The 25,143-nt window shown below is 45.2% G+C and overlaps 1 protein-coding gene and 1 long non-coding RNA gene across 13 annotated transcripts in view; one reads left to right on the top strand and one right to left on the bottom strand.

Annotated features, from left to right (window-relative positions):
* The window catches only part of CCNY (cyclin Y), a 223,575-nt gene extending 202,344 nt beyond the window's left edge, over nt 1–21,231 (bottom strand). For 7 of the 11 annotated variants that reach the window (XM_074001413.1, XM_074001414.1, XM_074001415.1 and 4 more), the window contains exon 1: nt 20,546–21,085. In XM_074001413.1, the coding sequence (XP_073857514.1) occupies nt 20,546–20,699 (154 nt within the window). In that variant the 5' untranslated portion in view covers nt 20,700–21,085. Of the gene's footprint in view, nt 1–10,703; nt 10,810–20,545 lie in introns of those variants that run through there. The other 4 variants (XM_015455797.4, XM_005564991.5, XM_045361938.3 and 1 more) reach the window with 2 other exon arrangements.
* Nucleotides 21,232–21,946: 715 nt separating this feature from the next.
* The window catches only part of LOC141407666 (uncharacterized), a 29,453-nt gene continuing 26,256 nt past the window's right edge, over nt 21,947–25,143 (top strand). Inside the window, exons 1-2 of one of the 2 annotated variants that reach the window (XR_012417578.1) lie at nt 21,947–22,011; nt 23,070–23,131. This is a non-coding gene — a long non-coding RNA (uncharacterized lncRNA). The remainder of the gene's footprint in view (nt 22,012–23,069; nt 23,132–25,143) is intronic. The other variant, XR_012417579.1, reaches the window with a different exon arrangement.

Below are 25,143 nucleotides of genomic sequence, written 5' to 3'. Positions count from 1 at the left end.
TGTCCTGACAGAAACTAAGGAAGCACTGAAGGAATGATGAGGACATAGCAAAAGAACACAACTTGAAAAGAAACCAGTTTGAAGAGGCTCCCACCAGTCAAATCTTGGACAACTTAAGCAACAAAAAAATAATAATAGATTAAAACTCAATGAAATTAACAATCTGTCCATACTGATCAATATATAAATGATGGAAAGGGAGAGCTTTTCCTTACAAGAGAAAGGCTGCTAATAGATACAGAAGGACCTAAAAAACCATCAATGGATACTAAAACTTGTGAGTGAAAGTTTGATAAGAAATTGAATATTTTACAAAGTCTCAATCTCCCCACAAGTTACTTATTAATTACAAAGGGAAAAGCAGCAACAGTACACTGAAGAAACCTAGAATACGCCACAGCTTCACAAAGTGATCAAAGTTAGCACCCCCAATGCTGGGATAAACAGACATGTGCCTTCTGACACGAGGCACTGCTTCTGCCAAAAATGCATAATCTGAGTCTAATCCAGAGGAAACACCAGACAAAGTCAAATTGAGGAATATTTTACAAACTGACCAGTGCTCTTTAAAAACGCCGAGGTCTAAAAAGAGACAAAAAAAATGTTTGCTATGTGTTAAACGAATGCAGCACTTCCATTCATTCAAGTATTTCCTGAGAACTACTGTATGCTAAGTACTGTGTTAGGTGTGGAGGCATCGTGGTGGGCAAGACATGTCCCTATCTTCATGGTGTTTCTATTCTGGGAGTGGAGGAAACACAAGCAACAGGTAAATAAGATAATTTCAGACTGTGGTAAACATTACCTCATAAAGGTAAAGAGACTGAGTGTGATGGGGCTGAGGCTGGGGCTGGGGCTGGGGCAGGGGCAGCGGTAGGGGCAGAGGCTGCTCTCTCTGGATTGTATTCTTAGGAAAAAACCCTGAAGAGGTGATACGGGACGCCCAGAAGCCAGCCAGGTGACAAGCTGTGGGAAGAGCATGAAGGGCAGAAGGAAGAACATCTGTACACACCCTGAGACAGACAAAGTTGGAAGCTTGAAAAACACCGGGAGGCCCTTGTGGCTGGAGTCACCACGAGAAAGGAGGTTTACATGGCAGGCAGGGGACAGACACCAATGACTGTGAGCCACAGGGAGGAGTATGTATTTACTCTAACCAGAACAGAAGCCACTCAGGGGTTGTGAGCAGGGCAGTGGCATGATCAACTCCACATCTGTTAAGGAAACAGAGAGAAGATTATAAGAAAGAATAGTTTTAAGAGAATGCATCACGGTAAACAGTAGGAAGAAGCTAGAAAAAACTTGATGCATCTTCCCAGCAATCGCTGCAACTACAAAGTCCATTCTTTTTCCCCTCTTAGGTTCTCACTGTAAACAGCAGCATTATTGCCAAACCTAAACCCACAATAGCAGAGTATGAGTAAAACATGAAGAGGTTAAGGAGTGGGCGCAGATTTTTCTGAAGGAGCACCACCCAGCCAACCGTGCTAGGCTCTGTGGACCCACCCCACCTGAAGCACACTTCCCATTGCCACATCTACCTTCTCAAACATGCGCTACACCACCAGCTTCCCCTACGCAGAGTCATGGAGAGTTGGGGGCTGGGAACAGAGCTATTTACCATGTGGTAATTCCCAAAACCACTGCCCCAGTCTCAACTTTTAAAATCAGATTTTGACCAATAAAGCAACATCTTAAGATGTACAAGCATAAGTGTTTACGATACACTAACATGCTTTAATTGCTGCTACTGATGAACTGCTCAAATCCAACTCCAAGAACAAAAATGAAAACTACCCAACTATGCAACTGGTAGACTGTCTTTAGGTTTTACAGGATTCTTCTGACTTATCTACAAAGCAAAAAGAATAACACCTCCAGAAAAGGCTTTTGGTTTCTACCTTTGTAATACAAGCTTTCTTGCAGCTAAGCCGGAGTGTGCATCATTTTAAAGTGCCATGGAAGTGAACAAGCATGCAAAAATGAAAATAAAAACCTTTTCTGCATCTTTGTCATCTACTGAAATCGACTGAAGCCAAAGCGAAACCCTATCAACACACTAAATAGGCAGTTTTAGAACAAAAAATGGTAATTTTATTTCAAGTTATATAAGCTGCTAAAAAAAAATCTAATATAGGAAAGCTGACAGATGTTCACAGCACAAGAACATTTTAAAAAGTGGATAAACCTGGAATTTATAAGGGGCAACTAAAGAGAGAGAGAGAGAAAAAAACAGTACTTATGATAATCAGTAAGTTTTCCAGGTTAATACTAGCCTCAGAGACTTTTTTTAAATAATTAATATAGAAAAGCTTACTTTTCCATTAAGTTTTTTTTTTTTTTTTTTTAGACAGCGTCTTGCTGTGTTGCCCAGGCTGGAGTGCAATGGCGCAATATTAGCTCACTGCAACCTCTGCCTACTAGGTTCAAGCGATTCTCCTGCCTCAGCCTCCCGAGTAGCTGGGATTACAGGCATGCGCTACCGCACCCAGCTAATTTTGGAATTTTTGGTAGAGATGGGGTTTCACAATGCTGGCCAGGCTGGTCTTGAATTCCTGACCTCAGGTGATCCGCCCACCTCTACCTCCCAAAGTGCTGGGATTACAGGCATGAGCCCACATCACCCAGCAGGTTCCTCTTTTTAAAAGTGTTTCCTAACTTAGCCTTAACTTTACTTTTACCCAAATTAATTCATTTTAGCTCTACTTTGCTTGGGAATCCCTGAAGAAAAAAATCAAATATGGATTTTAAAACTATGTATTTGAGAAAATTATTTCCAAATGCTCTTCTCTGAAATTTGCTGTCCCAATGATTCACTAAACCCCTCCAACTTCATCCCGTTTATCCGTCCCCCACAGCTCACAGGAGAGTAAGGCTACTGCAGACATGTCCATATCCCCAACCTAAACCTTGACCCTGCTCACTGGACAACTTCCATAGGGGGAGCCATCCCACTAGTGGGGCAAAGTAAACTCAATCCTCTCTCCTGCGACACGGAGATTCTTCCCATTAGTCTTTTATGGTCCTAGAACCACTGGGGTGGCCATTTTCCACCATGTGTAGACAAAGAAAAATAGCTATTTTATAAAGAATAAAGATTAAAAGAAAAATAAATTTGAGACATGTGAAACATAAGACTGACTTAGAAGGATGAGAGACTTTACTATTAAGATACTGCAGGAGAAAGCTGCCTCAGTTCCTAAGACTGTCCACCTTCCAAGTCCAGTTCCTCATGAGACCCAGTTACGCTCCTCACCCTTGGTCTCCATGAAAAATCTTCATATCCCATATTTATTCTCTCTCCCACTCCCGGTCTGTTTTGCTGAAGTCAGTTTTAGTGGACTTCTGCTAAACACAATCAACAGAATCTTAATCCATGTTTGTCATGGACAGCCCCGAAGACGGGCCCCAATGTATCTCCTGGTATTCACACTCGTGTATTAATATAATACTGTCCCCTCGACTTAATGACTTGATTCTATCAAATAGCAGTGACAGAATGTCACTTCTAAGCTCAGGTTATAAAGACTATGGCTTCCAGCCAGGTGCAGCGGCTCATGCCTGTGATCCCAGAACTTTGGGAGGCCAAGGCAGGCAGACCACTTGAGGTCAGGAGTTCGAGACTAGCCTGGCCAACATGTGAAACCCCGTCTCTACCAAAAATACAAAAAATAGCCAGGCGTGGTGGTGGGCGCCTGTAATCCCAGCTACTCAGGAGGCTGAGGCGGGAGAATCTCTTGAACCCAGGAGACAGAGGTTGCAGTGAGCTGAGATCCCACCACTGCACTCTAGCCTGGGTGACAGAGCGAGACATCATCTCAAAAAAAAAAAAAGACTATGTATGGCTTCCATCTTATGGGTCTCTCTTGCTCTCTCTCAGATCACTTGGTCCAGGGGAAGCCAGCTGCCCTATGGAGAGGCCAATGTGGCAGGAAACTGATGTATCCAGCCAACAGCCAGTGAGCACCTGATGCATGCATTGGCCACATAAGTGAGTCTGGAGGCAGTTCCCCTAGTTGAGCCTTGAGATGACTACAGCCCCAACTGACAGCTCAGCTGTAATCCCATGAGATACCCTGAGCCAGAGGCTCTCAGCTAAGCTGGGAGTCCTGACTCACAAAAACTGAGAGATAATAAATGTTGTTTTAAGTTACTAAATGTTGGGGTAATTTCTTGTACAGCTTTTCAACTAATACAATTCCCTAAAACATAATTCTTACTTAGACTAACATCACATTAAAAAAGAAAAACATTAAGATAGGTCAATTTCTTCTTGAGAAAGTTTTACCTTGCTATAAGAACTGGTTTAAAAGAGGTACAGTGTGTTGCAGTGAAAGGATCTGACCCCAATATCAGAAGACTTGCTCTCAGACTAAGAACTGCTATGAACCAGCTGTGAAGAGTGGAGGAGCAGCTCCTCTTGGCAGCTCAGCTGTCCTATCTGTAACATGAGGATTTCCACAGTATGAGGTCCTTGATGCTCTGAACAGCCTGTGATTCTACGAAGGCTATCTTCTTCTCATACTCAACAAAAATAGCTTATTCCTTTTACAGTTCTAAAGATGTCTATTCTGTCTTCCACATTAAAACTGAGTGATCATTCTCCAGAATCTAGAGAATATAAAAATATACAAGAAACTCCAGTACACATCCATCATTGTGAAATCTCTTTTCCAACAAATGTCCTCTTAATGAGCACGATGCATTAAATGTTTGGGGACTAAGCCATGAACAAGTTCAACTAAACTACCTACTGACTTCAAAAGGAACATATGACCACCATGTGTGGTGGCTCATGACTCTAATCCCAGCACTTTAGGAGGCTGAGGCAGGAGGATCACTTGAGCCCAGGAGTTCCAGACCAGTCTAAGCAACATGACAAGACCCTGTATGTACAAATAATTTTAAAAATTACCCAGGCACGGTGGTGCACATTTGTGGTCCCAGCTACTTGGGAGGCTGAAGCAAAAGGACTGGTTGAAACTGGGAGGTTGAGACTTGGGGAGTCATGATCCCAGTCCAGTCCAGGTGACAGAGTGAGACAAAAGGGAGGGGAGGGGAGGGGAGGGGAGGGGAGGGGGAGGACAGGAAAGGAGAGGAGAGGAGAGGAGAGGAGAGGAGAAGAGAGGAGAGGAGAGCAAAGGAAAGGAAAGCAAAGGAAAGCAAAGGAAAGGAAAGCAAAGGAAAGCAAAGGAAAGACAAGAAAGACGAAGGAGGGGAAGGGGGAAAGAAAGAAAAGGAGAGGGAGGGAGGGAGGGAGGAAGGAAGATATGCCCAGTCCAGCCTGGATCTTTCAGAAGCAAATTCCCTGTGCCTGCCTTGGCCTTACTGGCCTCTGCTTCACCACCCCACCCCCTTCACCACTCTTGCCCCTCACTAATCAGGCAGCGCTTACTTGCTAACTTTCCCTGACCACATCCTCCGCCATCCAGGGGACTCTGGTCTCCCTTCTTCTCCTACACAACGTATTGTAATCCCTTATTTGCATCTGTCTCACCCAATAGATCATTATGTCCTTAAGCGCAAGGTCCAAATAATGTTGATCTTTGTATTCCCAGCATCCAGCAGGGAGGTTGGAACGCAGAACTTGGACTGACCAATGGTGGTTGACCTACTGAAGAACTGAACCTCGAACTCCCACAGGGGACATCCAATTCTCACATTTCTAGAAAATGGCCCGCTGTTCAGGCTACCATATTTGTGGACCACCTACAATGGCTGTAGCTCTAAGCCTAGTCGCCATAGGCACTGGTAATTCTCTCAGCCAACTACTTGCCCAGTGAACTCTGTTTTCTCTCCAACATCTTCTCTGTGGATGAAGAGAACCCATTCTACAAACACCCTCAGGGGATGCATACTTGCTACAAATGTTAGCTTAACAGGAAAGGAAAGGAACTCCACTACTCAGCTTGTTTCGTTCCTCCGAGTATTAGCACTGTGTTTACATAACCTCTATCTATAGCAAGAATGTCAAACTGAAGAACTGACAACACTCTCCAACTCTGAAAAAATTTTTAAATATACCTTTGCAATCAGTTTTTCAGCCACTGTCACCCCATACAGTGACCCCACCATCAGCATTAACACTTCAATGGAATAAAACAAGTGAACTGAAGGCGAAAACATCATTCGCCAAACATCTTAAAATACTTGAAAACTAGGTAGATCACTTACATACTCAGAAGCAAACAAAACAATGTGGCTAACTGAACTTGGAGCTCAGTGACTGCTCCCACCACAAGATGGCTAAATCCAACCACCAAACTGTATAATAAATGGCTCTTTAGATTATTAGGCTGAAGACATTCAGGAGGAGCACTGGTCTTTGAGAAGAGAATATGATTTCAGGCTATTATAAATACTCTCCCTACATATACACTACCCTAATAATTAGCTAGTTACCCTTTTACCAAAAGAGGTCCTGTAAGGGTATCTCATAAGAAGTAGTGCTGTTCATCTTGTTCCAATGGTATTATATACTTAAAATAAAAATTCTTAAAATATTCTGTAAGCATAATTTTCCTTGTTTCAGAAATATATTTGTTTCCCACAAACTAAGCACCCACTATGTAAGCAATACAAAATACATTTTGCCGTATTTTTATTTTGTGCAAACAAACTTTCTAGATTAGTTGCATCTGAAAAACAGTTGATAAAACTAAAGCACGTATTTAACTTGGGTTAGGCTGGACGTTCCCTGAGAGACCTCCTATTTCAGGAAATGAGGCATATACTGAGCTTTAAACTTCAGAATCACTCTAAAAACAGTACTTACAGTCACTCTGAAGGACCACAGAATACCAAAAGGAATACAGAGAAAGTAATCAAGGTTTGGCAGCTTAGCCTAAACTGACCTGAAGAGTTCATCTTCCACGTCACTTCCAGATGTGTCACACAAACAGAAGAGGTTCATTCTCACAACTCCAAATTATCTTCCTGACTGATTGTGTACACACTGACAGAAGTCCCAACAATCATGTGCAGGGGCCTTTTTAATCCTGCAGTAATGGCCCAGGCAGTCCCCCTTGAGCTCTGCAACAGCAGTGTTGAAAACCACCTCTTTAATGAATAGCTATTCTCTTATAATGATAACTTTCCTAATAAAAGTTGTGTGCTATATGGACAGAGCAAGAGTTGACTAAATGCTTTCAAACTTCAGACTTTTGCAAGACACTTTCAATTTCAAGAATCACTTCCATTTGTATACTTATAAACACACTTTCTTCTAAGGAACTGACACTTTTGGTTCAAATATCCTTAGAGACAATGTTAGTCAGGAATACTGTGTCACCACATTCTTTGGAGCTTCCTTCACCTAGGCAAGCTGAAAATCAAGACTCGAATTTCTAAACCTCTATTTCAAGAAACCCACACTGCCATTTCCTCAATCCAGCAGCAGTGCACTTGACTAATGGAAGTGACTCTTGAGATCAAATAATTCAAATGATCTCATCACTATTTTTCTTCAAAAGCTCAATAGAGATGCAACAAAACAAGGGTTTTTCTCCCCTTCAAAGTTTTCCACTAAGGATGTCCTTGAATGCCAGACCCCTGAATCAAACGCCTGTTCGGTTCACCACCTGCCTCAGGAGACCAGGTCTTCATGCTGCCGCTGAGATTTCGAACAGTTCACAAAGATACAAAACCAATTCAGCACCTGAACCAAGCCAAAGCTACACACTGTCAGAAAATGTAGTCAGATTAGAACTTTACAGACTCTTAACTGTCATTCCATTTACATATTCCTCATCAGAACAGACTCTCAAAAAAAATTCCACTGTGAGTAGTCATAAAATATGAAACACACACACGGAAGTAGCTAATGTGAAAAATGAATAAGAAAAAAAACTGCTGGATAAAGGAAGAAAAATTTACTACCCTTTCAGTACGACATACTACTCCAAAAAGGAAGGGGAAAAAAAAGCAAAAGAAATAAGGGCAAAAAAAAAAAAGTGAATTATGAATCTGAGTTGAAGAAATTACACAACTTCCAAGCACACACAGAAAGCTACCCCACCACCCATTGTCAGAACGGTGGCCAATGTCTTTTCTGTCAACAATACCATTAGTAACACCATCTTAAAACCTAATGTTAGTTCTAAGGAGTTACAAGGAACAACGCAGCCCTTTGTAAAGCTGGAGGAGGAGTCATAGGGCTCATGCACATCAAAGTCTGATGCTAATGGCAATCCTGGAGCTGTGCAATCCCTGCAGTCTGTGAAGTCCTCTCTGAGGCCAGGATATGTGCAAGTGACAGACACAAAGAAAACAGAACCACTGCAAGTTGCTCTACTAAATTTCTCTTTTACCTGGAATCCTAGAGCCTGTAAGGCACTGATTTTCAGGCAGAGTAGAAGAGTTGCCCTCTCAGGGGAGATTTCATTTGGCCACATCTGGAAACATTTTTTTTTGTTATGGAGGATGCTGTTGCTGCTGCTGGCATGGCATCTGGTGGACAGAGGTGGGAGGCCGATAAACATTCTGCAATGGACAGGGCAGCCCCCACCTAACGCCAACAGTGCTGGGAGGGCGAAACCCTGCTATAGTTTCCTTATCAATTCCTGCTTTAAAGTGTCCTTGAATTTCACACCAAGAATCGAGATTTAGCAAATACACATTCACATGTGAATATGACTAATCAAGTAAGAAACTCATTTATGAAAATGAGCTTAGGAAACAGAACACTAAGAAGTGTATCGTCAACTTGCACACTGTCCTTCTCTGGTTGGCATCAATATTACAGTTTACATGTTTCAAACCATGTTAAAGCCAGACACAGAGGGCAGGGAAATGCACTCGTTTGAGGCCTTGACTGTCAACCTGCCACTTCCAAAGTGAAGACACAGACGTAGTCGGAGGTTGTGGGAGAGTGGGTAGCAAGGAGAGGCTCTGCAGTGTCCATAAGGCAGCTGGCTGTCTCCTAGTAGACTGCTCACGCATCTACACCATCCCTTTTGTGACTCAACTGCTGAGCTCTCCTTCCAGAGGCACCCTTCATTCTCAACTCTAAAGCCATCCCTCAGTGTCCGAGAGGAATTGGTTTCAGGACCCCTGCAGATACCAAATCCCAAGCATGCTCAAGTCCTACAGTCCACCCTGTGGAACCTGCTGATACACAAAAAGGCGGCCCTCTATCTTACATCCCTAGAACATTGCATTTTCAACCTGGTTTGGTTGGAAAAAATTCACATGGAAGTGTACCCGCACAGTTCAAGTTCGTGTTGTTCAAGGGTCACTGGATTCCTGTCACAATGCCGCCTTACAAAATATCCTGGATACAAGAGTAAGGTTCATTTTCAAAAAACCCAACTTAGATTTCAACAAAGTTTCTCTCTGACTGTTAGTTCCATGGAAGAAGGAAATTGTGTCCAGATTCAGCCCATCCCTAACTGAGAATCACTGCCATGCTAGCTGTCCAGCCCGAGCCATTCTCCAGGGCACAGCACAGAGGCACCCAAACATCACCAAGAATAAAAGCATCCGAGTTACTTCTGGCTGTCTGCTGCTGACCTCTCAGGGCCCTGCTGGGCTTTCACAGCCCTGCTATCTTGCAGTGGGGTCCTTCCTGACTCATCTCACCCTGGACGGGGACTCCTGCTCATATCCTCTGCTCACATGTTACACTTCCAACACCCAGAGGCCGCAGGCAGCTTCCTACTGTGAGTGACGAAGTTGTATCCTCCTGCTTCAGAAGAGAACTCAACCAACAGCCAAGTGTGCCCGCAGAGCACACACAGTGCTTAAGATATGTGCCATAACAGAACCAACAATCCTCCTCAGAAGTCAATGGTTCGCAAAGCAAGAGCATGTTCCAGCCCTCGGATGGACCCCTCCGTGGTTATGCCTAGCATCATCCTTTCTGAACAGCAAGCTTACTAGGCTTCCTCCAGACTCCCTACCACCAAATAGGAGAAATGGCAAATCAGACATCAGATTTATCTTACAGAAAAGTGGGAGTCGAGCATTTGCTAACATCAGAGTGAATAAACAACTTGTAACTCTTCAATAACGTCAGCTTTGGCTTTCAGAAGATAGAAGGCAATCTCTAAGGCTATATAAACTGCTTATCATCACTTTGCAAGCAAAAGAGCAACAAGCACTACATGGTAAAATAATGGTTCACAGCTTGAGGGAAAAAAGGCTGTGGAAAAATAAGATTATCCCTAAACTGACAAAAGTAACACTCACTGTAAATGAAAGGAATCCTTGATAAATGTGTGCATCAAGGAAACACAGCCATGGGAAACACAATACCATGACTTCTTTCTCCTCCGGGACGTTGGCAGGATACACAGACGAGGAGCTGTAAAATCTGGACTTTTAAACAACTACACAAATTCTACAAACCTATTGTAAGAACCAGAAATAATTTAAAGGATTATTATCATTGCACTAACTGGAATAAACGTATCCAATAAAATCCTGAAAGTCAATTAAAATCCTAAGACCATGTAATCATGAATAGACAGAATTCTAAATTTGGAGTGAAATCTTTTCTCGAGAAGTGAAAAACAGACCTCATCCTACCCACCATGCACTAATTCCTCTGATTCATGTTAAATCTGTAGTGTGAGGCAAGGAGTTTACCAAATATAAACAAAATATCCTTAATAACTTCTCTTTTTCCTTATTGCCCACCAAGAAAGAAGCATCCACCCAAAATAAAGAACTTGCTTATAAAATGTTGTAAGCACTGCACTCACAGTTTTGAAACATATAGCTATATTACATAGAACTCCCATGCAGAGAATTTCCTAGTCAGCCTTCACAGTCAGAAGGTCTATAATCAGAGGCATCCAAAATAGAAGTGACTTGCATTTCACCACCCAACTGGGATTTCTGCAAAGCTCACAAAGCAAACTGGCACGGATGTGATTGTAGTTGCTAACAATTCTCTTTACTGTGCCCAGCTGTATTTCTCTCAGTACCAGGAGCCAGCTGACATGTCTAAGCTGCTCATACATTTCTGCTGAGCAAGCCACTCACATACACCATACCCAATGAAGCCCCGCTATACATCCCCAGTAGGGAATAACGTGTCTGAACCCCCACTATACATCCCCAATAGAGGATAATGTGTCTGCACTGAAGTAATTTTTAATGCAAGTAGTATAACCATGGGAGACTAGACCCCAGAGTTGTTACCATGGCCCAAAACATTTTAGAATTTCTATTACGAAACTGCCTCTCAGATCGGTTTTTAAACCATACTAAAACAAAAACACAAAATAATAACAAAAAAGTTTTTTTACAAACTAATGGGGCCAGGCACTGTGGCTCACACCTATAATCCCAGCACTTTGGAAGGCCGAGGCGGGCAGATGGTTTGTGCCCAGGAGTTCGAGACCAGCCCGGGCAACATGGCGAAACCCTGTCTCCACAAAAAATACAAAAATTAGCCGGGCATGGTGGCACGCACCTTTAGTCCCAGCTACTTGGGAGGCTGAGGTGGGAGGATCACTTAAGCCCGGGAGGCAGAGGTTTGCAGTAAGCTCACGCCACTGCACTCCAGCCTGGGCAACAGAGCAAAACCCGTCTCAAAAAAAAAAAAAAACACCTAACGTATAGAACATCCATCTTCTGACAAAGATCAAAAACAGAGATTTACAGGTTTTCCACTTACCTATTTGAAAAGCAACCTTCCTGGCAAGGCAACAAAGTAGCAGTCTGGAGTTGGCCAATCCCTGAAATGAACTCTCCTGCCAGAGTCACCAAGGGACTTTATAGGCAAAAAGCTTGCTGACTTGTGGGGTCCACCAATCTGAGTTGCCAGGCTGACGTGCTCAATTTTAGCTTTAGCACACCCTTCTCTCTAAGCTGGCAGATAGCAAAGGAAGACCCCAGAAAAAGGAAAGGGAGACAGAGAGCCTAGCAACAACTACCAGCAGCACACAGAGCCAACAGCAGAAAAGAAAAGGTGGGCGGGGTATCTCCTGAGCTCCCTGTAACTCTGGGTCTAGCCAGTTAGACTCCTTTCCTAAAAGAAATGGGAACAACAGTCCCTAATAACCTGCTGAGGAATGCCTGACCTTATTATTTCAGGTCACCAAGTACCCTTTATTAAAAGCAGTATTTTAATATAATAAAGCATATTTATGCAAGCCTCAAAACCCTATTCTCTGAATAAATAGGCAAGCAAGCAAGCCCTGGCTCCAGCTTATACCTAAGGGTGCATGCTGACATTCCTAGGAATGTGGTTCCGAGGACACAGTTAGGAGACAGCCTGGGTGGGCTCCACTACCCCAGGAGTCAGGGAAAGCTTCTTCAAATATTCATCCCACTGGGCATCACACTGACTTCAGAAAGATGCAACTCAGAAGAGTAATGAATCTGAGAAATAGTATTTCTATTCCAAATTCTACAGCCAGCAAGCATCCCACTCAAAGGTCAGACAGCTCTATATAACCTCACCCTACCCAGCTCCAAAATTACAGTTATGTTCTGGGACTGCCTTGAAACCTGCTTTGATGTCTTTGTTAGGATAAGCCCTTTAGGCTTCCAGCTTCTCTGGCTATGGACAGTCCAAACATAATTAGGTGTAGATCTTGGAGCATACTTCGCATATAATACAAGAAAATCAATGTGAGTGCCACATTCATAATGACATAAGCTCATCTAGTACTATGTGGCTTATTAAGCATTTTAGCCTCATTTGGATCCTTACACTACTACCTCAATGTGTAAGGCAAGACAGTTTTTTTTGTTTTTTTTTTTTTTTTTGAGACGGAGTCTCTGTCGCCCAGGCTGGAGTGCAGTGGCGCAATCTCGGCTCACTGCAAGTTCTGCCTCCTGGGTTCACACTATTCTCCTGTCTCAGCCTCCTGAGTAGCTGGGACCACAGGCGCCCGCCACCGCACCAGGCTAATTTTTTGTATTTTTAGTAGAGACCAGGTTTCACTGTGTTAGCAAGGACGGTCTTGATCTCCTGACCTCATGATCCACCCACTTCATCCTCCTAAAGTGCTGGGATAACAGGTGTGAGCCACGGTGCCCAGCTCAAGGCAAGGCAGTATTTTTAAGCACTTTTTTTTTTTTTTTTTTTTTGAGACAGAGTCTCGCTTAGTCGCCCAGGCTGGAGTGCAATGGCGTGATCTCGGCTCACTGCAAGCTCCGCCTCCCGGGTTCACGCCATTCTCCTGCCTCAGCCTCCCGAGTAGCTGGGACTACAGGCGCCCGCCGCCTCGCCCGGCTAATTTTTTGCATTTTTAGTAGAGACGGGGTTTCACCATGTTAGCCAGGATGGTCTCGATCTCCTGACCTCGTGATCCGCCCACCTCGGCCTCCCAAAGTGCTGGGATTACAGGCGTGAGCCACCGCGCCCGGCCATTAAGCACTTTTTTTAAGCAGAAGAGGAAGGTGAGGTTCAGCAGGATGGAGGCCCCTCAGTAAAAGTGGAGCCACATCTGGAATGCGTGTCTTTCCATTACGAGGCTTCCTCTCTTTGCCCTCCACCACACTTCACAGAGCCAAGAGCACACCCTATAGATCCCCTGAGAAGAGCCCTCTCTGACTTTACCTTCCTTGAGCCTCTCCTTTCTTCAGGAAAGACAGCCTAGAATAATGCTGAGAATCACAGAAGAAACAGTCTCATGACCAAGGCTCCAAGCAACAAACTACTCAACATCTTAAGAGGATGAGAAATGCTGCAGGGAAAGTGAACTCTCACCCTTCTTCCAGCTACAAACTGGAAACAATACTGAAAGGATGAGGGGCTTACATCAACTGTCATTGCTGGGGACCTACCCTCATGGCCCAATGTTGAATGATGAAAGGATTCGCACTGTGAAGTATGACAAGTATGATACTGTCAATAGCCCTCTTGGGAAAAATAGCACTGTTTCCTTAAAGTCAATCCAATGTGACACACTTGGAGCTAAATATCTGACCTTATGTGATTAAAACAGAATTTCAAAGCCACTCACATATCCTGTTTCTTGGTATTTTTTGGTTCTGCCCCTTCTTCCTGGACAGAAATAAATTTAATCTTCGCATTAGTTTCATCTAGCCATAAATGTAAAAGCAAGACCATCAGGCTGGGGACTGTGGCTCACACCTGTAATCCCAGCACTTTGGGAGGCAGAGGCGGGCAGATCACCTGAGGTCAGGAGTTCGAGACCAGCCTGGCCAACACGGCAAAACCCCATCTCTACCAAAAGTACAAAAATTAGCTGGGTGTGGTGGTGCGTGCCTGTAGCCCCAGTTACTTAGGAGGCTGAGGCAGGGGAATCACTTGAACCCAGGAGGGGGAGAGTGCAGTGACCTGAGATGGCACCACTGCACTCCAGCCTGGGCAATAAGAGTGAAACTGCATCTCAAAAAAAAAAAAAGACCATCAGCTCCGTAGAGGAGGGTGAGAAGGTGAGAAAAGCTACCACTCCACAGAATTATTTAATTTTCATTACTCTCAAAAAGCAGGCAGCAGGCTGGGCGTGGTGGCTCACACCTATAATCCCAGCATTTTGGGAGACCAAGGTAGGTGGATCATATGGACCAGTCTGGCCAACATGGTGAAACCCCATCGCTACTAAAAATACAAAAATTAGCTGGGCAGTAGTGGCATTCACCTGTAATCTCAGCTACTCGGGAGGCTGAGGCAGGAGAATTACCTGAACTTGGGAGGCAGAGGTTGCAGTGAGCCAAGATCGCACCACTGCACTCCAGCCAGGGCAAGAGAGTGAAACCCTGTCTCAGTAAAAAAAAAAAAAAAAAAAAAAAAAAAAAAAAAAAAAAAAGCAGGCGGGAAAGTAAAAGTCCTAATCACAAAATATTGCTAGACAAAAGCATACAGGCAATAACTGTGAATCTCTTGAAACAAAGTGGGCTGGGCCAGGCACCAGGAGGTTCAGATTCTAGACATGGATCATTCTCTAATTAGCTGTCACAGGGCAGTTGAGGCATGGAGGCAAGCTGACAGCAGACTGAACCCCAGCTGCCACTAACAAACTGAGGAACCTTCCACAAATGTCTTAACCTTTAAGGCCCAATTTCTTCACCTAGAAAGTGGGGAGAATGATGAGAAGACTAAGACAATACAAGTCAAGTAATTAGCACTGTTCTTGGCTGAAAATTAACAGAATAAATTCTACTACCGTTATCCATGATCTGCATGACCTGGGCAAGAAACTACACCTCTCTGAGATTCAGTCTTCTTACCTGTAAAACAGGGGTGTGGAAGCAAAGGACTCCTTGATTCTAAGCGAAAGAGAAATATATGAAAAGCAAGTAGAGATAGGTCATGGGCCCACAGTCAGTGCTATGGAGAATGGCTCTCTTGACAAATCCTTAAACTGCACCTCTCCACACTGTTAACTAATACGAAGTCACATGCTTGGTCGGAGTGTTTCCACACATCTCACAGGCAGCGGGGCTGATAAGTCTTAGCCTGTAAAGAAAGTCCACAGGTATGTTCTGCTCACTAGGGCTGATAATGTTAATGTGGGATGAAGATTCAAGAAAGTGCTGCAGAGGTGATGTTAAATAGATTGTAGACACTCAAGGAAGCCAAGAAAAATATGCAAGCTCATCCTTCAGGAACTTAAGATTTCAAATTGTCCCCATGTCCCCACCCTTCTAACAGCAATCATACTTTAGACAGTTATCCCTCCGTTGCTTGGGATGAGTCCCTGAGGCTTCTAGCTTCTCTGGCTGTAGAGTCTCCAAACACCATGTACCTATATCCCATAAGACACTTCACATCTCAGACAAGAAAATCAACATAAGTGACTATGTTCATAATTGCAGATGTTCATCTAGTACTTTTTGGTTAATTAAGCATTTGAGTCTCAATCTGACCCTTAAGGATGTAAGGCCACAGCTAAAGTCATTCGTTGAAAGAAACAAGGAAAAAAGACTAAAAATACCACATTAGTAAACAGATTCCCATTAGCCAGGGTTTCCTTTCAGCCTGGGTGTGTTTTCTTTTTTTTCTTTATATGCTTTAAAACCTTTAAGTTTCATTTTCAGGACATCACTCTATCTGCTACCTCTCAGGTTAAACTACAAAGCCAAAAAGTTTCACATCCATGCTACTTTCATTATGACAAATCCTCTTCATTTTCTTCTTCCCTCCTGTTTCCCCTCACCCAATAAATACACGCGATGATGTTCTCACTCACATCTTTCAATGGTTGGTTTCACTCAACAAATTCATTCAACAAATATTTATAGTATCTTCAAGGAATCAGGTGCTACTCTAGGCACTTAGGTTACATCAGTGAACCAAACAAATATTCTACTGGAACTTACATGCTAGTAGGTGAAAGTAGCTATTATTTATGTTTATACTTATACAGTGTATCATGAGATATTAGGGAATAAAAAAACAGGAGTGCAGGGAATATGCACTGGCATTGCCAGTGGGCAGCAGAAAGGATGTTTAAAGGTGATTGGGAGGGCCTCCCTGAAAAGGTCAGGCTTGAACCAAGGCTGCAGGTGATAAAGGGACTCAGCCAAGAGAGCACATGGTGAACACTTCAGGCAGAGGGAGAGAACAGGGGTGGAAGTTTGTGTCTGGTATGTTCCAGGAGGGGCAGGGAAGGAGGCCAATGTGGTTGGAATGAACGACTGAGTGAGCTGATGGCAGGCAGATCCCAAGGGGCCCTGAAGAGCACCGTACGGCTTTTACTTGTGCAATGAGGCGTCACTGCCGTTTTTGAGTGAAGGAATAAGTTAAAGTTTTTTAAAGGATCTCAGCCATGGCTGTTGTGTTGAGAACAGACTGGAGCAGGCAAGGGTGGAAGCAGGGAGACCAGGTGGGCTGGCGGAGACGGCAGCTGCTTAGATCTTCAGAACAGCAGCAGTAGAGGTCTTGAGAGTGGTCAAACTCTGGATGTATTCTGAGGACGGACAGCCACACTTTCCTACCAGATATGATACAAGACGAGGGAGAAAGTGAGTTGTCAAGTATGACAGGTAAGCTATAAAAATGAAAAGAATGGGCCAGGAGCGGTGTCTCACCCCCATAATCTCTGCACTTTGGAAGGCCAAGGTGGGCAGATGACCTGAGGTTGGGATTTCGAGACCAGTCTAACAAATATGGAGAAACCTCTCCTCTACTAAAAATACAAAATTAGCCGGGCATGGTGGCACATGCCTGTAATCCCAGCTACTTGGGACGCTGAGGCAGGAGAATCGCTTGAATTGGGGAGGCGGAGGTTGCAGTGAGCCAAGATTGTGCCACTGCACTCCAGCCTGGGTGACAGAGCAAAACTCCATCTCAAAAAAAAAAAAAAAAATGAAGTTGCCATTAACCATTTTGAGGTAAAACCCTACAAAGACTCTATGGTACAGCTGTTACAAGTATCCTGATTTATTTGGTCTCCTCACATTTTAAATTTTCTTTAGTCCCTCCCTCCCTTTTTCCTCCCACAGAAATAATCTAGTCCTGGAAGTCTGGACTGAATAACTATTGCAGACAGAAGCTGTTTATCTTTGAGAAAGTATGGATATGACTGCAATGACAAGACACCCTACCCCAGAAGGCAACCCCAGACTAGCTAACGTTTGATGGCTACGTCAAGCAACAATGGAAAGTTTCCACTTGCCACATATTGGCTGTGTGACTTTGGACAAGTCATTTCTCCTCTCAATGACTCATTTCTTTGTCCTAAAGTAAGGATAATATTACCCATAGGGTTACTGTGAGTTCTAAGTAAATGAATGGAATCCAAGTACTTAGAGCAGCAGCTGGTACAGACAAAGTAATATATAGGTTGCAATTATTACTATCATTTTTTTTCTTTTCCTAAAGAATTGTTCTGAAGATTACTATCGTTGTTATGTGTTGTTGTTTTTTCTCAATCTCTGAATGATTTTATAAAAAATAATACCTGGGGAGCATGAGTCTAATACCAATTTCAAAAACATGAATCACCTAACACTAAGATACACTAAGTACAAAGACACATTAAGTTGCCATAAAGCACCACAGACATCTAAGTACCCGGACTCTAAAATTGTTACTGAAATTCTACAGGACAAATATTATCCCTTCATGTGTTTGGTGACAGAGGGAAGAAAACATGGATACATATATCATATCTCTGTGATTTAAAGACGCTAACCTATCATAGAAGACCCATGAACTTCAAACCTTTCTAAACCAGCTGGGTGGGATGTTTTTCAGAACATAAAAAAAAATGGTACTTGAGTACTTCAGCTTTTGATATATACTAGAATCAATAATTCTTAAAATCTAGTTTTAAAATGTTTACTAATAACCTAACAATCAATATAACTCAGTTCAAATACATACAGATACAGATTAGCAAATATAGACATATAGATGTTGTGTGCATATATACATACTATCTAATTAAAACTGTTCTCTTCTCTCAGCCTCTAATAATGAATTTCTGCCAAAAATGTCCCTGAACAGCAGGTAACACTTCCAAGATTCGTCCAGCCAACAATTCTCAGGCCTACCTGCATCTCAGAACCACCTTGGAGAGATTTAATTAAACATATTAATGGCAATGTACAGTACTAGATTTCTAGTTTAACTGAAACCAATGTTGAGAACTGCTGGCTGGGTCAATGCTGGAAGTATTCTTTATTGAATCTGAGAGACAGAAGATGAATTAGTATTTTGGGGTTTAAACTAGCATAATCATAAGAACTGGGATCTGGGATGAGAGGACACCCCACAGCCTAGATTGGAAACCTGCCCTATACTCTCTTAAACTACGCTGAATCTGCAAAACAGTCTTCCAAACGTTCTCTCAAAAATTCCTAATGACTGAAACTTAAGATTTCTTTGAAATGAAAGAACACAAAATATCATTTCACTGTACTCTGGCAAAATTGTACTAAGCCTTAGTGCCAAATACCTGGTTACACTTATTTTTTCCACATTATTTCCTTACAATAGTCTATAATAACTATGCAGCCTGGCTCTAAGAAATGTAAATCTTTTGTTTTTTTCTCTTTTCTTTTTTTTTTTTTTGATCCATCATTCAAAACATAAAGCCTCCGCTAGATATTGCACAACATAAAGAAATTTACTGCACAGCATAAAGAAGAAATTATTTCCAAATGTTTTCGCCTGTCAACATAGTATAGGACTGGGTAATGGCTTTCTGTAATAAATTCATTCATTTATTCCTCCCTTTAAAGTGCAATACTTACTGAATGTTTGTTATATGCTAGACTTTTCTTTCAGATGCTAGAGGCTGTGAAAGTGATCAAAACTGATGTGGCCTTCATCCTGCTTTAAATGCCTTTAATGCACAGATTTAAGAAGAAAATATGGCTGTAGTTCAAACATCTAAGAGTATGTTTAAAATAATGGAAATCTAAAATAACAACACTAGAAACATCATATGGAACGATAGTTTACTAAGCACGTACTAGAAACCAGACGTTGTGTTAGTCTCTTTATACATGGCACTCATTTAATAAAGATGCTCTCCTAAAAAAAGATGAAATTACCACTTGGAAGAAATTACACAAAGACAAACGAGAAAAATCTTTCCTTTAGCAGAGTTTAAACGTGGCCTTTCCACAGTAGAGAGAATATTCCATCCTAAAGTCGACAGAAATGAATTATGGAGTTGTGTTCATTCATTCACACAAAAATTTTTTCATATTAGTTCAAGCAGATTATGAGAAGATGTTTGGGTTTTAAAAAATCACGTTGTCATAAAAAGATATTTCCAATTTCAAATCTTTTCAGTTGAAAATTCTATAAACTATATTTTAAGCATGATACATAAATATCCCTCTGTCGATATCATTGCGCAACAGTGCTAATAAATATGTTGCCAAACCAATAAAATAAAACATTACTGGGTGCAGTAATTAGTCTTAGCTTTTTTTCTTTTTGCAAACTCCAGTCCAACCAAAAGTCACCTGAATAAATCATAAATTCATAGGACTGCAATTCGGGCCCATGCAAAAAGTGGGTGACTTAACCCAAAGGTGTCTTGACAATCTTTTAAAGAGCATTCTCGGGAGAAGCTATTTGACTCTAATCCTGGAACCGCCACTCAAAAATATCTTTTTTAAAAAAACGGGAGAATGGGAAGGGGGGTCAGCCAAGTGAAGTCCATTTGTAAGCTTCCGAGGAACTGACTCAAGGCAACATGTTTCTCCAACTCCAGGTTGGAGACACCGGGATTCCAAAATGGGAATCCACTCACTTGGCTTTTACAGGACAAACACGTGCACAACTTGGCTTCGGGCTGCATTCAGGTAATGCCTGGAACCCCGAGCTCCCGGGCCGCCCCCGCCCAGCGCTGGCCGCTCCATTGAGGACGAGGACCGGCTCCTGTCACCTCGCAAACCACGCGCACACACCCGCCCCCGGCCCGCCGTGCTGGTAGCCGCGGGCCCGCAAAGTTTCCGCGGCCGCTCACTTGGGGGTAACTAGCCAGGGGTACGCCCGGAGGCTGCGGGGCCCCGGGCGCCTCGGCTGCGCGGGCGAAGCCCCCGTTATGCAAGGGTCGCCGAGACCGGCTGAGCAAGCAAGTGCAGCCGGGCCGCCCCGACGCTGGGTGTGCGGCTGAAGCCGCGGGGAAGGGCAGGGGGCTCAGCGGGCCGCACTCACCGTCTATGTTCTCCCGGTCGCTGATGTGCTGCAGGTTGCAGCCTGTGTCCTCGCGGCTCAGGTCCGTGTCCGGCCGGTAGGACTCCAGCCGGGAATGGGCATTCCTCCGGAGCTTGGGGCTGGACGACACGCAGCACGAGGTAGTGTTCCCCATCTTCGGCGGCCCCCCGACTCCTGCTGCGGTCCTGTTCTCCCCGACCCGGGTCGGGCAGACGCGGGGCGCGGGCGGCGGGGGCGTGTGGGGAGGCCTGCCCGCTCGCCGCCAAGGGAGGGGGCGGAAGCCGCGGCCGGCCGCCGGGTCAGCAGCGGCGGCGGCGGCGGGGCCTCGCCATGGGCGGCGGCGGCGGCGACGAGCGGGCGACGGCCCCGGCTCCCCTTCGGCCGGCCTATCCGCGGCGGAGGAGCGCTCGGGTCCGCGCGACTGCGGCCGCCGCGCCTACCTCACCCCGCCGCGGCCATGGCGGGCGGCGCCGCGCAGGCCGCCTCCCCCCGCGCTTCCCGGTCGGTGTCCGCTTCCCCGGCGGCGGCGGCCGCCTCCTCAAGAGGTTCCGGTTCAAGCCGGGGGCACGCGTGTCAGCGCCGGACTACGGGACTAGCCGGCGAGCTAGCGGGCAGCGGGCGTGGGCGCGGCCCTTGGGCCCCGCGCGGCGCGGTGCGGCCAGGGAGGATGCTGACGGCCCTCCCCCGCCAGCGGCGCCCGCCCTCGCCGCAGCCCCCGCCCCGCCCCGTCACCGCCCCTTCCCTCTGCCCTGGAAGCAGATCGGCGGCCGCGGGGAGGGCCGGGGCGGCGCGGCCCGGCGCGGCCCGGCGCGGCCTTGCGCGGATGTGGGATCGCTCCCGGGGGCCGCGCCTCTCTCCGGCGCTGGGGTCGCGGGAGACGTCGTCGGGAGCTCAGTTTCTGGAGGCCCTTCCCCACCCGGCCTCTGCCTCCTCCACTCCCCCGGGCTGGACGGAACGGGGCCTAGCGCGGTGTGCGAGGTGTGTCCCCGGGACCCGCAGCGGGCGCGAGTGCAGCCGGGGCCGGGTTGGGGACGCAGGCCCAGGGAGCTGAGGCTGCGCCTGCCTCTCCGAGACTGGTCTGGTTCTTTTTGTCTTCTTCTTTTTCTAATTTATTTTTTTAGAGATACGGTTTCGCTCTGTCGCCCAGGCTGGAGGGCAGTGGCGCAATCTCGGCTCGCTGCAGCCTCGAACTCCTGGGCTCAAGCGATTCTCCCGCCTCAGCCTCCAAAGTAGCCGGGACTACAGGCGCGCGCCACCACCCCTGGCTAAGGTAGGGTGGGGGTGTGTGTGTGTGTGTGTGTGTGCTCAAGCGATTCTCCCGCCTCAGCCTCCAAAGGGTGGGTGGGTGTGTGTGTGTGTGTGTGTGTGTGTGTGTGTGTGTGTGTGTGTGTGTGCTCAAGCGATTCTCCCGCCTCAGCCTCCAAAGTAGCCGGGACTACAGGCGCGCGCCACCACCCCTGGCTAAGGTAGGGTGTGTGTGTGTGTGTGTGTGTGTGTGTGTGTGTGTGTGTGTGTCCAAAGCAGTGAGGACTACAGGCCACCGCCACTACATCAGGCTAAGGTAGGGGGTGTGTGTGTGTGTTAACTTTTTGTAGAGATGGGATCTCGCTTCGTAACAGGGGCTCACCCCTGGCTAAGGTAGGGGGTGTGTGTGTGTATGTGTGTGTGTGTGTGTCCAAAGCAGTGAGGACTACAGGCCACCGCCACTACATCAGGCTAAGGTAGGGGGTGTGTGTGTGTGTTAACTTTTTGTAGAGATGGGATCTCGCTTCGTAACAGGGGCTCCCGACCCTAAGCCAGGCTAAGGTGGTGGATGTGAGTGTGTGTCTGTGTTAACTTTTTTTTTTTTTTTTTTTTTGAGACGGAGTCTTGCTCTGCCGCCCAGGCTGGGGTGCAGTGGCCGGATCTCAGCTCACTGCAAGCTCCGCCTCCCAGGTTTACGCCATTCTCCTGCCTCAGCCTCCCGAGTAGCTGGGACTACTGGCGCCCGCCACCTCACCCGGCTACTTTTTTGTATTTTTTTAGTAGAGAGGGGTTTCACCGTGTTAGCCAGGATGGTCTCGATCTCCTGACCTCGTGATCCGCCCGTCTCGGCCTCCCAAAGTGCTGGGATTACAGGCTTGAGCCACCGCGCCCGGCCTGTGTTAACTTTTTGTAGAGATGGGATCTCGCTTCGTAACCCGCGCTGGTATCGAACTCCTGGCTTCAAGCAATCCTCCCGTCTCGGCCTCCCGTGGGATTATGGGCATGAGCCACGGCACCCGGGTTTTGTTTTTGTTTTAGCATTTAAAAGAAGCTGGGCCTTGATTTGGGAGTTCTCTCTTCTATTGTATTTTGAGCTTTGCCGAGAACTTGATGGTGACCTTGTTTTAAGCTGTGAAATAAATCTTGAGGTCCCAGAGCTATTTTAATGTTGAATTCGCTGTGGAGTTTTTTTTTTAGTTCCTTGGAGGTTAACGTGAGGTAGAGAACTAAATTAACAAAATTCATCCACTGCCCTTGCTTTGCTTTGCTTTGCTTTTAGAATGCCTTCGGGTTTTGTGGTGATGGGGACAAGTTCACTTAGGCCAGTTGACTAAGATCAAGGTATGTGAACGTTCCTGGCTGTGAGAGAAGTACAGTAAATGTTGGTTCGCATTCCCTCCCGACGCCCATCCCTGACTTTTCTTGCCTTTATTGGGAAGAATATAAGGTGGAGAAACAAACTTCCCACCCTTTTTCCAAATATTTACTGAGGACAGCCATGAGGAGAGTCTGGTCGGGGGGTGGGGGGGCTGGGAATCTTTTGAACTAGTTCTTGAAAAAAAGACTAGTATGATAGTACAGCTATCTTAATTTTTTATATGAGGAAACTGAGGCCGAGAAATGAAATCATGCCTTGATTTATTCAGACCTCAGTACCTGTTAGTGACAAATCCAGGTACTAAAAGGGAAGAGAAGGAATAAGGGACTTGGTATTTGTCTAGCATCAGCAATGTGTGGACATCTTGTGAAAGGCTTTATAAACATTTCATTTAATTCTCTACATCTAGCCATGTTTTAACCTGTGCTTTCTCTCCCTTTCCAAGTACTGTTTATACATTTATTAGTCCATATTTTAAAAGCTCCATGCTCTCATCTGTATTAATGCTATTTGTTAGGATAAGTGGCAGATGTCCATGGAAAATAAGTGGCTGCAAAGTGGTAATGCTGACCAGATGAGAAAAGAAGTGTGAAAGGGGAATTCTAAAGAATTACAGCCCTGGAGAGGGTGGGTAGACAGCAACAGTCCAAAATAGTGCTCTTCATTGAGGCTGTGTAGACCTTCCTGCTTCCTGGGAAAGCTGATTGGGGCATATTTACACTTGCATGTGTGTATTCAGATTGTCTGGGCTATGCAGTTTGGGTCAGATTGCTGAACCCTTGGGAGAGGAGTTCCCTTGTTGTCTGTTCTGATTGCTGCTTTGTAATTTGGGCCATATATGAAAGTCAGCATTCAGTCATTGAACCATAGGTATGTGGCATATCTACTTAGGCGCATTACGCAATTTTTATTTCATTATAAAATGTATAACATTTACATTCAATTATGGTTTGAGGGCTTAAGAGGAGAAAGAGACAGTGGCACTAAGGTGACTTGCTTCCTGTCCAGGCAGGTCACTGGGCAGTGTTAACCGGGAAGAGCATCTGAAGACCAGAGATCAATGTAGCCACATACCCTTAACAAAGGGTGGTACAGCCTGTGGTCTGCCGGGATTTTTCTGCCCCCGCACCATGCCTATCTCCCCTTTGACATTTCCACCATATTCCCCTTAGGTATGTACCTGTTTGGACTTTAGAGTGTAACTTTTGGTCAAGAATCCTGGAGAGAAAAGATAGGTACTAAAGCCTCGCTAGTGATTTGCCTGGTTGCCGACCCCCGCAACTCACCCACCCTACATGCACGCTTCAGACTCTTCCAGGCAGATGCTCCCTGCCTGACACACAGTGACACTTTGGGAAAAATTGCAGAACAGTAACCAACTCTAAGCAGAGAAATGTGATGTCTAAATGATAGTAATGAGAGATGTCATTTGTTGAAACCCTGCTAGCTGCCATGCACTATACTATTTCTTACATCTAAATCTGATAAGTTGTACCCCATTTTATAAATAGACACTTTAACTCTGATAAGTAAACCTATGCAAGATCAAAATACTGAGAAATGTCCTAACTGGGGATTTGAACCTGGTTCTAAATTCCGAAGTCCAAGCTACATCCACGCCAACCTCCTACCTCCCATCTCCGGGACTTTGTGAGTAGAAAAACAAGTGTTGCTTCTCTCCTCTTTTTTCTGTCCTAAAGGAAGCTGGGAGCTGACCACTTAGGACTAGTACTAACCTTTAAGGGAGAGAAAGGGATGAGGGTAGCCTTGTTATTTCTGTGGGGTTCAGCCCTCAGACCAGAGTAAGAAGACAGGCAACAAGGTTGAGGAATAGCCATATGCAGAAATAACGTGTATCTAGCCACAGCATCTCCAGCACTGTGTCACTCGGGAATCAAAATACAGGGACAGTTCCTCAGTAGAGTGTGGGTCTAGCCCAGAATGTGGACAAGGGGAGTGGGGAAGGGGAGAGGTA

The sequence above is a fragment of the Macaca fascicularis genome, chromosome 9 (genome assembly GCF_037993035.2).
Source record: "Macaca fascicularis isolate 582-1 chromosome 9, T2T-MFA8v1.1".
Classification (NCBI taxonomy): Eukaryota; Metazoa; Chordata; class Mammalia; order Primates; family Cercopithecidae; genus Macaca; species Macaca fascicularis.
This window is presented reverse-complemented; position numbering and strand designations above follow the sequence as displayed.